Here is a 16,328-nt window from a genome sequence, read left to right as displayed (position 1 = left end):
TTGTCCCTTTTTCTCTTCTTTTTTTCGTCCCAGTGTTGTTATTTCAGCCGGACAATTGCTTTGCAGATCGAGGGAACAAGCTGGCTCCCAGTGCCGCCCTTTCGTATTGTGTTTTCTCATGGGAATTTGTCCTTGCATATGTGTGCGTGTATCTGTGTGTATGTGTATAGACAGAAAATAGTCTCTATAAATATATTGATACTGGGGAGGAGTATATTTACTTTCTTAAAACCCAGGTGAGGCAAAATATGTTGGATTTTGCTACTGTGGAAGATTCTGCTTTTCCTGAGCGTGAATGCACGTGCTTATGAATGCATGCATACAGTTTACACTCAGTGCGTGTTTCTGCATGCGGGCCTACATTCTGCACTCTGCATGTGCATCTCTTAAGGACAGGGAAACATTATGGAGTTGGAACGCTTTGCAAGGCTTTCCAGCTCATTTGGGGCACACAGAGAGGGGAAAGCGAGTTTCCTAAAGTCTGAGGCAGAACTAGGAAAAGAACCCACGAATCCTGACTCCCAGCCCTGTGCTCTAACCACAAGATCATCCTTGGTCTCAAGAGTAAAATGCATCAAGAGTTTGGGTAAATTCTGCTTTGCTAGGACCCTGGTCTGCGCTGAAGGCTGTACGTTAGAGGCTTCCTAATTTTCATGTCTTAATTTTATTTTTCCCACATTTCTCCCTCTTCTCTCTCTCTCTCTCACTCACTCACTCACACACACACACACCTCTATTGGAAAAACGATTTTAATACCCATGGCACATTGTCCGGGTGTGATATAAAATCCAATGGCATGTGGCATTTGGAAAAGGTCACTTCTCCCATCAGGATTCATTATCCTGCTTCAGCCCAGGAAGCCACCGGGTTACCCCCTCCTCCCCAGACCCCTTGCCCCCTCCCATGAGGCATTTGGAGAGCTGAGAGAGGGGATGAAGAGGCTTCGTGGGTAGGGCTGGAAGTTGAGCAGTGTCAGCGGGGTCCCTGCAGCTCCAGAAGCACAGGCTGCTGCTTCTCCAGGTAACAGGGATCTCCCTCAGTTGGCCATAGTAGCAGGTCCTGTATCCTCTCTGTGGAGCAGCCACTAGAGGGTGATGTTACGCACCTTGCTTATCATTTCCGCTCAGGTAGTGCCAGGGCCTCAGGCAGGGATGGGGTGGTAATGGCTGGGCCGTGTTCCGATTGAAAGGTGACAAGTGCTGGACCCATCTCCCACTCCAGGGCAGCAGTTCCAGGGGAACACTGCCTCTTCGTGTTGAGTTCACAGGCAGATCCGACTGCCCTTCAGTGGGTGATGTCAAATCTGGTTCCCTTTGTTTGACCCTTTGACCGCACTCCTGTCCCTGTTGTTCATTAGTTGTCCCCTGTAATTATTTGGTTTTCCAGGTCCTGTGGACCCCCCTCCTAGGCTGGGGGGGATCCTTTCGCAGTGGGCGGGCTTCACCCGCCCACTTCCTGGATCCCAATACGAGTGGGTGATGTCAGCGCTATTTAGCTGTACCTACAAAGCGACAGATGGTCCTGGAGCCGGGTGGGAGTTCCGAGAGCTCTCATCCCAGCCCTGCCTCTGGAGTCCTCCTCACCTCCCTGGGCCTTAGCTTCCTTCTCTGTACGGACAGCTCATGTCGGGAGCGTGGCTGTGTAAATGTCTGAGCATTATCCCCGGGGTGGGGGCGGGTTAGGGTTAGGCTCTGATGGAGCTTTGATCCGAGCCCCCCCTGCCCGTGTGATTTGCAGTCTCTGTTCCTCGCCGCGCAGTGCCCTGCCTCGGCATGGACACAGAACGAAAATGCACCTCTTCCCTGTTTCACTTGTTTTATTTTTCACTGCGCTGGTTTTGAAGCGTCCCTTCAGCTCGCAGCTCATGACGTTGGGCTGATCCTCCGGTGAGCTCTGCTGCCTGGAGAGAGTGGAGAGGAGAAACCTGTGCAAGTTCCGGAAGCCCGGCTCCTCCACGGCTACCTTCCCTCGCATGGCCTGCCCGGTGAACTCCTCTTAGCACTTGGGCCGTCGACTTGGGGGGCACTCAGAGTCCTCTAGGGCTCATCCCTATTCTGGGTGGGGGACCCAGAGTGCAGTGCAGCATACACCAGGCTTTCACTTCTGCAGAGCTGCGGTTGAACTGAGCTGTGGTTGCAGTGAGTTTGATTAGTCTCAACCGAGCTCCTCAGAGAGATTTGTCCACACAAGTGAGCATCCCGGGCAGATGAGCGAGCTTGAGGGTGGGGGAAAGGTGCAGGTCGGGATTGAGAAGCAGTGGCAAAGCGGTGTGTGTGGTACTCAGGGCTGGGATAGCAGGGGGCTCTGGGTAAGGACTGAGAGCCATCAGCAGAGCAGGGAAACCTAAAGCAAGAATAGTGGGGGGATGCTGCAGGTCAGGATCGAGATTCCTTAGCAGAGGGGTGGGGCAATACGTGCCTAGCACCTGCTTGTTTGCCTAGCTCTTGCCTTTCCTTCTGTTCTGTTCCGGTTCCCATACAATGCCCATCATTGTGCCTATCCCTCCAGCTAGTCCCTGCACTGCCCTTCCCAAACCGTTCCCAGGAAATCGCTGTGGATCACAGTCTAAAGCTGCCTTCAGGTCACACACATGGGGCAGCTAGGCAAATCAGCCTGCTTTGTGAGGCCTCTGGAGATGGTGACTTCAGGCACCTGTTTGAAGCCTGGGGGAGGGTGGAGTGGGGGTACATTTTCCTAGTGGATCATATCATCCAGAGCTGAGGTGGGGAATTTCGCTTACATACTGCTGGGGATTCCTCGCCATTACCTTGTGTCCTCCTGACAGGTCACCTTATGGGTGTGCCACAGGGGCTTGGCCTCAGGAGTCCTGGGTTCTCCTCCCAGCTCTGATACAAACTGCCTGGGTGAGTATGGGCCCTGCCCCTCTTTGGGCCTCGGTTTCCCCACCTGTAGATGGGTGAGTTGTGAGAAGGAATGTTTGTGCAGTGCATTGAAGATGCAAAGCCCCAGGGGTTTACTGGAAGGGCAAAGTCTGATAGAGGAGCATGTCTTTCTCAGGGGGAAGGAGCAGAGGAGTGACTGTTCCCGGGGAGCAGAGAATCTGATGGTTTTTGCGGAGGGGAGAGGAATTTGATGCCTGCTGCAAGATGACTTAGTGTGCAAAGGGTGATGGTAAACGGAGCCCCTTCCTGCCATATAAACACCAGTGAGTTATGGGTACCCCAGCCTCTAATTATGCAGTCAGCCCCAAATAGCTCTGTCTAACGAGGCTGACAGACTAATATCTCAAGAGCCCTTAATGCGTTATCATCTCTCGCTGTATGACCTCATATTTATAACTGCTCTGGTGGGAGGTTGAGAAACGTCCTTTTCTCCCCCCCCACCCCCCTCCGAGCAGGGGCTCTTCAGCCTCTTCTGTTCAGATCAGGAGGAGAGAGGAGATATCTCCCCATCCATCACCAGTAGAGTTCGCGCAATTAGATGATTAAAGACATTTTTTATAATATTTGGAAGAGGCTTTGAAACATTTCTCAGGGAGCGTGATTAATGCCTGCTTAACCCTTCCCTGGCCTGGCTGGAGAGCCCGCCTCGGCGGAGACCCAGAGCAGCAATGGGCGCAGGCAGCTGCCACCGGCGGCTACTCACAGCTCTGTTCCTCTTCGTTCCAGCTGGCAGTTGCAAAGCCCCAGGCCCAGATCCCTGACAAGGTGTGATTCATGGGCCCAGGGCACCTGCAGGAAGCACAGACCCCATGGCAGTTCCTAACCCAACTGGGACTTCGTGGTTTCTGAGGCTTCAACGGCTCAAGGGCTCAGGAAGTGAGCCCCCCGAGGCTGTTATGCAAGAGGCTTGACACACAGGGTCACACACATGCCGCACTCCTGCTGCCACGCATGGTCATGCTTCCAGTTCCATGCCACACACTAAGCAGGGCCCAGCACACACAGAAATGGATGGAGATGAGGGTTCTGAGGGTCTGACGCCATGGGGTCTGCGGTCCCTTAGCCCAACAGGGAGAGAAACACTGGCCTAACCCCACGCTTCTGCTCTCCTCCGAGTTTCATTAGATCTGTGTCTACCTGTCTCTCACCACCCATCTCTCCGCCGACCCAGCTCTCTGATGACGTTGCTAAAGTGCCTGTCGCTGGGACATCTCTTTAATCGTGGAAGGATTTGCACAGAGATTTTCACAGGCACAAATGCTGTGGGCCCCTGTGAAGGTCAATGGGATTTGTGCATTGGGGAAACTCCCCCTTCATGTGTAGTTTCCCAGAAGTCCCATATGTGCAGGTGTCACTGGCTCCCTGGTAAGCACAGTTAATAGCTAGGGAACCCTTTCACTCCTTTTCAAAATAGCTGATGTGGATTGTTAATTATTCCAACATGGAAGTGGCAATTTCTCCTTGAATTTGGGAACTAAACCCTCCTGCTCCAGTCACAGTTGCAATATTTCATAATCTCAATTTCTTGTCAATTGATTGCCAGATAGAAGCGACAGCCAAAGAGGGCCACAAGCGTCTGCGACCACCACCCACCGTATGGTTTTAACTCTGCCCCTCTGTAAGTTTTCATTATTTTATTCTTCTTCTTGTTGTTGTTATTTAGACAAACTTGAAAAAAGTAAGAAAGAAAGAGACACTTCCTGGTCGTACTTCCGTTAATAAATAGCTTACAAGAGGTTAATAATGATTAATAGATGTTTTAATTAATGGTTAATCTATCGTTAGAGAGTCCAAGAGGTCACAGGTTTATTATAATCATAGCTTATCACTCACTATGGCACCTCCATATGCTTATAGCCATGTAGAACACATGCTACTCCCATCTGTAACATGCCTGTAATATCCTTTATTAACCCTTTGTAAACTACTTAAAAGGGAACCATCGTTAAAGCACGATCAAAATCCTAATATGTCTGGAGTCAAAGAACCCTACAAAATGGCTGGGCAGGAGTTTGTTATTAGTTTAAACATTGTCTTAGTTGACTGGTAGAGAAGGGAAACAGTAAGAGTCCAAACTAAAAATGCGTCTGAATAGTGTTCTCTGTTACCAAGTGCAAGGACAGACACAGACGGATTCATCACAGCACTTCTCTTCATTTGATAGTATCCAAATCCTCTTGAATCCTGGGAATTCCTGCAGCATCTAAGCACTCCTCCGCCATCAAGGAACAGAGCGTGGACACCCCCTGCCCCCCCCCGCCCCAGCCCCCGCCTTGAGACCAGGCAGGAAGACAGCCCCATTTCATGGGTGGAGCACAGCGAGAGAGGTGACTTGGTTTGCCCCAGGTCATGCATGGCATCTGTAGCAGCACCAGGAACAGAGCCCAGCTCTCCTGTGACCCGAGCTAGCACCAGAGCCATGACCCACCCTTTGTGCCCAGAATGCTGGCTTCCTCGTTTTATTTCCCTTCTCTGCACTTTCCCCTTGGAGCACTAAAGATGAGTCCCTTGGCCTACCCCTGCCCGCTCCCCATGGAACGCCACCTTTCTCGTCGCTTCTGTTCCCTCCAGTTAGCACGAAGGTTTCCTCCAGATCCCCCCCTTCCAGCTCCCTTAGAGTTCTCATTCCTGGGGCAGTCCACCCGCCCCCGCCTCCCCCGCCCTGAGGTGTCAACCAGGAGCCTGCAGCAGGAGGGATCAGGCAGGAGAGATCAGGGTGGCTCTTGGCAGTCTGCGGGAGGGCAGACCCTGCTCCCAACCCAAGCAGCAAAACACCTGTCCTCTTCTTGGCTCCGTGACATGATACTGGCCCAATTGAAACCCTAAGAACATGGCCAGTCCTCAGCACGACTCGACAATTTCCCAGTGCTCACGGGGTTGTCTGTGACCATTTAAACTCACATGTCCTGAGTGGAGCTCTCACAGTGGGGAGCCTCAACTGGCCATTGGCTAGGCGGGGCAGCATCATTATCTCCATATTCCTGATGGGAGAAACTGAGGCACGAAAGGTGAAGTGAGGTGGCCAAGGCTGCACATCAGGACTAGAACCCAGGAGTCATGGCTCCTAGCCCCACCTGTTCTATTCACTAGACTGATACTCTTCCTTGAGCTGGGGATGGAGCTCAGAAGTCCTGACTCCCAGCCCTCTCCCCCGCTCCAACCCCTGGAACCCACTCCCCTCCCAAGCTGAGAGTAGGAGTCCTGGCTCCCAGTTCCCTGCTCTAATCCACTCCATCAGGCTTCCTCTCCTTTGGGTGCCTTGTCCAAATTGTGTTTCGATAAGCTCTGGAGATGCAGTGATGAATCCCAGAGACACTGGAATCCCACCCACCAGCTCAAGGTCTCTGGGGTCTCCGAGGGAGGAGACGATGTTTAAACAGACTGACACAGAAACAGCTGACCCTTTGCAGGCAGGAGTGAGCAGATTCTCCTTGCTAGCAGCAGCCGTTGCCGGGACGTAGCTGCAGCCAGGGGTGCAGCAGTGGCGAGGGTCCCTATCATGCCCCATTTAGCCAGTCACACAGCCTCTGATGGGTCAGATACCGTTATCTCCATTTTACAGATGGGGAAACTGAGGCACAGAGCAGGGCTGTGACCTGCTCACATGAGTCCCGAGCTCTTTGCAGCCAATGCTGTGTGCTAATCACTAGACAAATTCTCTCCATCCTCAAGTAGCCACTGAGCAATGAACAGGAATGAAAGCTGTGCTGACCCTTCGACTAAGTAGGCTTTGGGTACACAGTGGGTTGGCTCTGGATGCCGTCAGGGACAACTTGGCCAACAACTCGCACTAATAAAAGCTGGGGTAATGCAGTAGAGAGAACCCCATGCTGGGAGGCAGGGGTCTCTAGAGATGAGAGCAGGGGAGCCAGAGTCAGGTCTACTAGGGCTATTCCTGTCTCTGCCACTGACTCCTTGTATGACCTTGAGCAAATCCTGTCATCCCTCTGTGCCTCAGTTTCCCCCTCTGTGAAATGGGGATGATAATATTGTGATCATCCGATTCCCTAGAGCTCTTGGAGCTCTGCACAGGGAAGGCCCTAGAGTAGGGGAGAGCATCGTGCTGAGCTGTTAATGTCTCCTCCCCAGAGCCAGGCCTCACTCCTTCTCTGGGCCCTGTTCAGGAAACCATCCTCCGGAACCTGACTCCCTTTCCACCCTGGGAGTCAGAGTGGTCATCTTTATTCTCCCTTTCCACTCGTGATGAGTGGGGTCAGCTGCCTACCATGGTGGCCTTGCTCGCCAGGTTCAGCTAGTTCCTTCTGAGGCAAGCCCGGGTGCAGCATTGCTGAGAGCCTGGCCCTGAAAGGCTGCTGAGAGCTGGTGCTCTCCCATCAGGAAGCCAAGGTGTGAGGGCTTTCTTCCCTGCTCCCCAAGAGCTTTGACGCCTTGAGGGGGCCTTCTCCCAGCTGAGCTCCCTCTTCCCTGCGTGGTGTCTCAGTTCTGCTTCCTGCGAGCGGCTGGTGCTGCGGCAAGCTGTCATGTCACTGTGCTAGGAACACCCCTTCCTCCAGGAGCTTTGCCAGCACTTCCCGGAGCTGGGAACCCTGCCGGGGGTCGCAGGACTGTCCAGTGTCAACCCGTTGTTTGCAGGGTTGTTGGATCTGTGTTGGGCCCAGGATATTAGAGAGACAAGCTGGGTGAGGTGATATCTTTTCCTGGACCAGCCTTGGTTGGTGACAAGAGAGACCGGGAGAAGAGCTCTGTGTAGCCTGCAAGCTTGTCTCTCTCCCCAACAGAAATTGGTCCAATAAAAGAGATTACCTTACCTCACCCCACCCCTGGTCTCTCCTGTGAACCTGGGCAGGCTTCAGTCATCTCACCCTCGCACCCCAGGGGACCCGCAGGCAGAGAGGGGCTGAGCAGAGCATCCCACTGAGCCCACGCAGTCCCCCAGCTGGCCTGAGGAAAGGGGTCAGGCCGGGGGTGGGGTTTTTATCTTCCACTTTGCCTGGCCTTCCTTCCCACCCAGCCCTCCCGTCCCACACCCATCCAGCTAGACAGGAGGGAGCTGAATTTAGACACACCTGCCCAGCATCACGTCTCAAGTGCTCGTCTGCTCCATCAAGCAGCCCGTGGGTGCGGTTCCTGGCACTGAGGAGTCCAAGCAGCGGGAAGGGGGTGAGGCTGCTCACGCAGGCTCTGTGCTCGGGCTGGGTGCAGCCAGGGGAGAGATGCTCCAGACCCCCTGGCTCCAGACCCCTCTTCATTGCTTATTTCTGGGGCATTACATTCGACAGGGAAAATTTGTTTCTGTCCAGAGCAGATGCCGGACAGTCTCAGGCCTCTTGGGAATTCATCATCCCGAGCATTTGTTTGTGGCTCTCCAGGACCCTCTGCCCCACAGACCAGCCACAGGCCCTGTTCTCTCTCTTTCTCCCCCGCATACACAAAGAGGGCCCTTCCACTCCTCCCACACATGGGGGGCAGAGGAGGGGGGGATGGACTAGCCCATACACACACACACACATGCACGGGGAAGGGGCTTGTGCTTCGGGCTCAAAGCTGAGCTGCTCCAAAGGGCTGCCTGGGTTTAGGTCTCCAGAAATGCAGATCCCTGGCTTGGCCCGGGGTTGGTGCAGGAAGCGGGTGTGACCCCTGATGGCCCCTCGAGCTGCCCTGCTCTGAGCAGCCGCTTTCACCAGGCTGTGCTGGGCGTGCCGAGCAGACCTACAGGCTGGGGCAGAGAGGATTGTAATGCAGGGCTTGCCCTGTGCAAGGTGGGGTATTTGGGCATCAGAAGGTCAGAGTTGTCCACAGCAGACCAGTGGTCGATCTCCTGCACTCTCTTGCCCCTGGCTGCACAGGAAAGAGCAGTTGCCTGTCTCGTCTGGTACCCCTCCTCTGCTGTAGCAGAACAGTCCCAGGGGAGCTGAGGATGCTCAGCACCTCCAAAGGTCGGATCAGAAGTGGGGTGTAAGCATCTCCCAGTCATCTCAATTTCGTTAACTCTGAACCCTAATGATGGTTGTGGAATAATGCTTGTCTTGTGGAATATTTATACAGGTAACGATAAGGAAGACTACAGCAGCAGTGACATTTTTTATGACTCTGATCATTGTAGCAGAAATGTTCAACTGCTCTGAGACTGGGCTGAATTTGGGATTGTGGGTGGAGTTTGTGTTTGTATTTCCCCCTTCAAATTGACCCCCCCTTGCTGCGTTAAATGAGAAAAGGCAGTGAGACCAGCTCTCCTGGCAGTTTGCTTTCTCCCATCACATCCTGGGGGCACAGAGGTTTGTCCCGGGAGCACCTGGGGTAGGGAGCATGTGTTGAATGAGATGATAAATGTGCCACTGCGCAGTGTGATAAATGGCAAAGGAGCAGGGAGCCAAGCCCAGGCGTGGTGATAGAAGTAGCAGTCTGTCTCCCCACTCCCTGCCCCCACTGCCATCTACCTCCCTCTGAGCAGCATGTGAAGAAGGGGGGTGCTAGAAAGCCCAGATACCAGGCCAACCTTTGGCACATTTATTGACACTCCCTGAGTTCATACCTCAACTCTACAATCTTTCCCTGAGATTATTAAAAATTAATTGATCTCTTTTATATCCCCCCCGATACCCAATGCCGCTTGGAGTTGGGGAGGAAGGTGGGGATGTGTGTAAAAAACACACTGATAAATGTTAATTACTCTTTTACGGCCCTTGTCAAATTCCAAAGCAAATCGTAAATTCATTAAACTCTAACGGATTAAGCACATGCAGCTTATTTAGTCACCATAAACAAGATCATTTGGATGTTGATTTTTCCTTTTTTATTGCTCCAGCAGAAAAGAAAAAAAAAAAAAAAAAAAACCAAGGAGCAGTTGGCCAGTTCCTAGGGAGCCTGAAAAGTTCCGGTTCTTGTAATACCGTGTTGCTGGAGCTCCGTGGCTGCTCTCTGTGTTACAATGGCACCTGCAAGCCCCAAACCAAGATCTGGGACCTCACTGGCTCCCTGTGATACGTGCACAGTAAGGGAGAGTCCCTGCCCCAAAGCACTTACAGTCTAAATAGACAAGGGAAAAGGGAATGCAGCGGTTGGTGGTAGAGCAGCGAATAGAACCCAGGTGTCCTGATGCCCAGTTACGTGCCCTAGCTACTAGATGCTGATGCTCGTCAGTAGTGGGGCAGGGTCTGGTGAGAGATGGGACAGGAAGTCCGTTTAATGGGATTTTGTCCCCCCCTCGCCTCCCCAATTCCTTTACAGTGGTGGCTTGAGCCTGGATCGGGCAACTGGATCGAGCTGCGTGTCGGGAACTGCCCAGTGGTGACTTCCATCCAGAGTATGGGCTGTGCTCTGGAGTGCATAGGTCTGCGTTCAGCTAGCTTTGCATGGAATTTGGCTGAGCTAGCAGGGTGCCCAGAAAAGTACCTCCGCTCTCTGTGCTTTGCAGAGCCGTATTGGGCCCGACGGAGTACTTGCTCCACAGAGCGGCTAGGATATCTCCCTCCCCAAGCCCAGCCACAGGGATCAAGAAGTGGGCTGGGAGTTGAGGACTTACCATTTGACAAGGGCTCCCCACAGTGGGGACAGGAGGTCCCCAAACCGACTGAGCTTCCACCCACATCCTCACTCTGCAATTCATTGGCCCTTTGATTAAGCCTCCAGTGAGGAAGGGAAGGCCAGTGGAGCAGTTCCTGGCCAGCCTCGGGGTCACCCCGCCCATGGAGTGACTGCGACGGCTGAGCATGCAGGTTCACCGAATGCAGCTGTTTCCACTACACCCCGAGGGGCCATCGGCATTTTAACCACTGCGTCATCTAGCGTCTAGGCCTGTGCTCCTCTGTGTCAGCACCCCTCTGGGGGCGTTGCCCCGGCGCTGCTAACCGTGGGGATTTTTAAAGTCCAGTGTGACTTCGTCTCCTGGCCATTTCCGGCTGATCCAAAGAACAAGAGCCATGATTTAGGGCCCTTCTGCTTAAGAGACCTCATCAGCGCTTCACTTAATGGGAATCCATGGTAGTGCTGGAGAGAGAACCTGGCCTCCTTGCCCCCGGCTGCCCCTTCGTCCTTGTGTCTCCTGTCTGCGCCTCTCCCTGGCCTGGCCGGGGAGACACAGCGAGCTCACCAAAGGGTTGGCTCCTGGGGAATTGGTTTGAGGGTGTCTCTGTCTGATCAGGAGCGCGGACAGTGGTTTTCTGGGTTCTGCTGGTTAATGTCTGCGATGCGCTTCCATCTGAGTGTTGGGTAGGCACCGTTATTTGGTCAGGAGTAGTGGGGATTAAACCTGGACAGAGCCACCTGAAAAGCCACCTCTTCTCGATGTGTGGGTCAGACCAGAGCTCGCTTACAATCTAGGCCTCCCTTCTCCCTGGCTTCCTCGGGGCTGCAGGAGAAAGGTGAGAGGTGCATCAGGATGTCAGCTTCTCCAGGGCTTCATTCCCTGGCAGTGCTTTCCTCCTTTCAGTCTTCAGCCTTTTCCCTTGGCAGGTACAAAGTGCACTGATAAGTTTCTGCACAGGGCATCTGTCCCAGCCAAACCTGGGAGCAGGTTTGCAAGGCCAAGTGAGGGTCTTTTCACCATGTTTAGTCTCCCCCGCCCCCGCTCCAGACTCAGAGACCTCCTCAGGGCCGGCAGATTGGTAAGCGCAGTGTGGGCAGTCAGGGGTTAACGGAAAGAACATGCCCCATGCTAAGCAGTAGCTAACAGCCACTAGCTAATAACTTTATGGCTTCAAAGCAAGGCATTTATCATGCTGAAGTTTGTTTATGCACTAGTTATATGGCACGTTATACCAGATCTGTGCTGGGCTGATAAATTCTAGATGACAAGCAAGGCTACCGAGGGGACTTACTGAGTCCAAAAGACCAGTAGCTTTTTCCTGAACTCTGCTTTCCGAGATAAGGGCAGTTTTTCCCTCTTTTGTTTTGTAAGGAGGGGAAAACAAAACAAAACAAAAATCACCTCCAACAACCTGTAAACTTAACAAAAAAGTGAGGGATTATTTTTTTAGTTTTCTGGGCTTTTGGGTGGGGTGACTGGCTGTTACCTTTCAGACAGATCCCAGGTGATCGGTCACCTCTCTGCTAGAAAGTTCTGAGTTTGGTCCCCACTCGGAGTTGTGCAGATAGTGGGTGTGGGCCCTGCCGGGGGCACGGTGCGGGCGCCACCCAGGTGAAAGTGGAAGTTAAAGTACTCCAGGCACTTTTTGAACCTGACCATCCTCACCAACGTTCCTTACCTCACTAACACAAGATCTAATATTAATAATTACAATTATTATTCCTAGCCTCCTGAGCCCCTAAAACGAGATGGGTCAGTTTTATTCTCCCCATTATATTGATGGGAAACTGAGGCATAAAGAAGGGCTGTAACCTGCCCAAGATCATGTAATGAGTCACGGGCAGAGCTGGGAATATAGCCTAGGTCTCCTGGCTGCTCTAACCACTAGACAGCACATCTATTCTGTTTTGAAGATACCTTGAGTATGCCTAGGGCTCTGTAAAGCTGGCCTCACTCCTGTTTAGCGTCCCAGCTGCTGGAATGCCCAGGAGAAGTCCTAGGCGGACGCACCAGGGGGAATCCTGTATCTCTCCCTAGGGGACAGAGGTTGTTCAGTTCTAGCGTAGCACAGACCTTGTGCTTAGTGTCCGAGATGGAGCAGCAAGGTGAGTTAGCGTTCTAGCCCTTCAGCTCTGGCTACCTGAGCTCTGCTCCTGGCAGGCACGCTGACACGCCCTGCCCAGCTGTACCCAGCCTGGCGATGTGTCACCAGCCTTTGATTCTGCATATCTGAATGCAGAGGAGGTTTCACTTCCCCCCGCAGCGGGTAGAGTCCCTGCTGGGAATGCGGCCGGATGAACTCAGTGGCACCTGGCATGATGGTGCTGAGGGCTGAATGAAAGAGACAAAACCTGCCCAGACTTGTGGGCATTGGGTGTACGGACTTTGGCCCCCCTGGTAATCAGGGCAGCGCCTGCACAATGGGCTTGCAGAGGGAGAAGTGAGAGGGCACTGGGTTTCAGAGAGCAGGGGGCCAGTTAGCTTGGGGACAGGAGAGACTCCGAGCAAGGGGGTCAGATCCCATGGTGATGGCTGTAGTGTCAAACCCTGGTTAGGGAGTTAAGAGCGGCTGTTCCCTTCCGCGCGTTGGCAGCCTCACTGCTTTGCCAGTGGCCAGAGCCCCTGCCCCTCTGTCCTGCCAGGTCCATGCCGTCGCAGCAGGCAGGGGGAGATCTCTGTGTTACCCTCCCCTTCTCTCTCAGCTCCTGCAGCATGGCTCCCATTGCTTTTCTACTGGCACTGCAGTGTGTGTGCACATGTGTGTTTGTACGTTCACATCGGGGTGTCGGTGTGTACCCGGGGGGGGGTGTGTGGACATGCATCTCTGAGGGTGCACGTGGGTCTTTGTATGTAGGTACATGGCGGCGTGCGTCCGTCGCTACAGCTGGGTGTGTGCCGGCCCCTGCAGGCTGTAAATACTGCCGGCGTGTCAGGGAGGGTGAGCAGTTTATAGCTCAAGGTCAGGCCCGTGAATCATAAAGAGGTGTCGGAAGGCGCATTAACTCCTAGCCTTCGCTCAGTCTCTGGGTGGTTTCAGGCGGGGCCCTGGAGGCAGTGATTAAAGGGTGCACCTTCCCCTTTAGTTTTACGGTAAAAGGAAAGCAGTAAATTAGAGGCCCCCGGGCTTGGTGCAGGCCCAGCCTCGGCTACCTGGGGTACCTGCCCTGCTGCCCCCAAGAGAAAACAGGCCCAGGCCCCCGTACCGCTGAACATGCTGTCCAGCTGTGCGGTCAGTGGAGCTGTGGCAGCTCAGCCCTTCCCCGCTCCCGGACTAAGGGCTAGCACCAAGGAGGGGCACAGGGCTAGAAGCCTTTTCTGTGGTGCTGGGAGAGCCCCGGTTCCTCCTCGCTGCGGATGGGAAAAGCTCTCCTCGCCCACTGACTCCATGCTGCCCCCGCGGGCTCTCCCAGGGGACACAGGGCGTTGTTCAGAAGGGTTTTCCCTGCTGTCTCTCTGGGCCGTGTGTGCTTCCTTTGCACCCGGCATGTTGTGCTGGAAAAAACACCCCCCCACCCCCAAGCTCGGCCTCCCCATACCAGAACAGTCCATGTCCAAGCCAGTCGAGAAGGGTTTTGAGCAGCTCCCTTCCTAGTCTCCTCTGGCTGCGTCTCTCAGGCCTGGGAAGGCAGTGGCCCTTTTGCTCTGCACCTTTTTACGACTCTGGCTATAATTAACTTGAGTAATAAAATTTTTTGAATCCAAATAGATATAATTAACATTTAATGCCCATGGTTTTTTGCGAATCATCAGGACTATTAAGAGCTGGGTATTGATTGAAGAGGTGAGGCAGATGTCTCTGTTATTGGATTGGGATTGCAGGGGCCAGGGGAGAGGAAGAGGAAGAGACTCCAAGGAAAGGACCTCTTGCAGGAGGGACTCAGGGTCCCTGCCCCATGGTGTCTCCTTTGGGCTTCTCCAGCTTCCCCTTAGCCCCCCACCCTTGCCCTTCCCTCCTGGGACGAGTCTGTGTGTGGGAAGCAGAACTGTGGAGCGTCCGATAGCGAGTGGAAGTTGGCTCTGGTTGGGAGGCAGCAGGACACCTCTTGTCTGACGATGGGCTGTGATTGCCAGCCTATCCCCACCAACTTAGCCTAGGCCTGCAGGGCAGCAGCCCATGCCATTCTGCAGAGACCTTTGGTAACCATCACACTGGCAGTGCAACCTGGACCTGGCAAGGGGGTAGTTCGGGGGAGACCGACTGTGGGAGCCCCAGGCTCCTCCTTACTCTCGGAGGGGTAAATCGGTATCTCCAGTGCTGTAACATCCTGTTTGCCATACACCCTTCTCTGGATTCCTGCCCAGGACACCCGACCCTTGGAATCCATGCACAAGCCTGGGTGTGACTTTGCCCCAGTTCACTCTCCAGCCAGGACGGATGATCCACCAGAGCTCCTGAACCTTTCCATTGGTGCCAGGGCAGAGGGCATCAGTTCGGGCATCCCTGTGCTCAGGGACCTGGCACTCACATAAATTTCCCAAAGGGCGCCACCTCCTGGTGGAGGCATTCTTAGAAAAGATGTTTAAAATCACGACTCCACCACCCTGCACGATCTTTCCCTTCCTTATCCTGCTTGCAAGGCCAGTGGTTAGCACAGGAGCTGGGAGTGAGGATTACTGGGTCCTATTCCAAGCGCCACCACTGACTCATAGTACAATGGTCCCTTTCTGGGCCTCACTTTCCCCATCTGTGTAATGGGCACAGTAATACGAGCCCACCTTTGTAAAGTGCATCCAGGCCAATGGGTGAATAGTGCAACATACCTGCCCAGTATTATTACTAGCTGGGCTTACTGTACTTCTTGTGAACATGCTGTGCTGTACAAGAGATTATGTAATAATGCACCTGGCTCTGAGAACTGCAGGGTGTCTGCAGCCTGGGCATGGGGATCTGCAGCTGCTCACCTCTCCAGATCTCAGCTTGGTGCCTGACCCTTCTGGGCCAGTCCCAGAGCCCCCGTGCAGCGCCTGGGATCTCGGAGGCCAGGGCGACAACCTGTGTAGGACTGGTAAGAGAGTCAGCCGACGGGACACCGAGTTGATCAGACAGACTAAAAAATAACACAGGCCATCTCTCCATTAGCTGCAGAACCAGGACCTGTGTTATCCTCAGCAGTGGCCCCCTGCCTCAGGGAAAGCTCAGGTTTTGTGATTAACTTCTAGCTCTAGACTGGGCCAAATCAGAGCTCTGCACCCAAACCCCTCTAAATTGGGGAAGATTGGGAGCTGAGCTTACTACACAGTTTCACTCCCTCTCTACGTACAATTCAAATGGGGCTGTCCCTCCCTGCCAGAGGCCATGGAGATGGGCTCACGTTGAATCCCTGTGGTGGTGCCACGCTCCGGGGAGCTCTGCCCAGACGGCGTGGGATGTGCCTTCCCATGGGACCTGTTGTTCTAGGGTGGAGGTTTGCGGCAGAGAGCCACCAGCTGAGCTGGGGAGGCAGGGAGACTGGAGAGAGTAACCGCTTGCCAGAAGGGAAAGCACTTATCCCTCCCCACAAAAAGTCCTGACCCCCCTGGGAGTCAAGGCTCAGAGCCCTGGAATCGCTGGGGCTGGCAGTGCTGATGGATGGTGCGATAGCAGGCGTGAGGCGGGGCAGCAGAGCAGAAACCAACAAACACAAAGGCAGAGGCGGCATTTCCATGAATAAACGCAGGCAGTAACAGACTGTGCCAGGGGCTGGGCCCGGCACAGGCCGGTCTCTGTGACCCTGTCCCGACTGGCCCAGCTGGGGTACCTGCAGTGCCATCCCGAGGCACCCCTGAGCTCGCCCTGAGTGCTCCAGCCAGCACAAAGCTGCCTTTCTTTGCCAGCACACAAGTGCTGATTGTTCGGACGCTTTCCCTGCCGCCGCCTTGTGTTTCTTGTTTTAACCCGAAACAAAGAGAGAACTTTCGACTGCAGCGTGTCAAGAGCCCTTTGGATTTCATTGGCCTT

The 16,328-nt window shown here is 53.9% G+C and overlaps 1 protein-coding gene across 3 annotated transcripts in view; it reads left to right on the top strand.

Moving 5' to 3' along the window:
• RNF220 (ring finger protein 220) overlaps window positions 1-16,328 on the top strand; it is a 324,645-nt gene that overhangs the window by 123,024 nt on the left and 185,293 nt on the right. The window contains exon 2 of one of the 3 annotated variants that reach the window (XM_077823453.1): window positions 4,448-4,522. The exons of the other annotated variants lie outside the window; for them this stretch is intronic. Coding sequence (XP_077679579.1) covers window positions 4,448-4,522 — 75 coding nt within the window. The remainder of the gene's footprint in view (window positions 1-4,447; window positions 4,523-16,328) is intronic. 3 annotated transcript variants of the gene reach the window in all.

Source organism: Eretmochelys imbricata, chromosome 8, assembly GCF_965152235.1.
Source record: "Eretmochelys imbricata isolate rEreImb1 chromosome 8, rEreImb1.hap1, whole genome shotgun sequence".
Classification (NCBI taxonomy): Eukaryota; Metazoa; Chordata; order Testudines; family Cheloniidae; genus Eretmochelys; species Eretmochelys imbricata.
The sequence above is the reverse complement of the archived record's forward strand: the minus strand, read 5'-3'. Positions and strand labels throughout refer to the sequence as shown.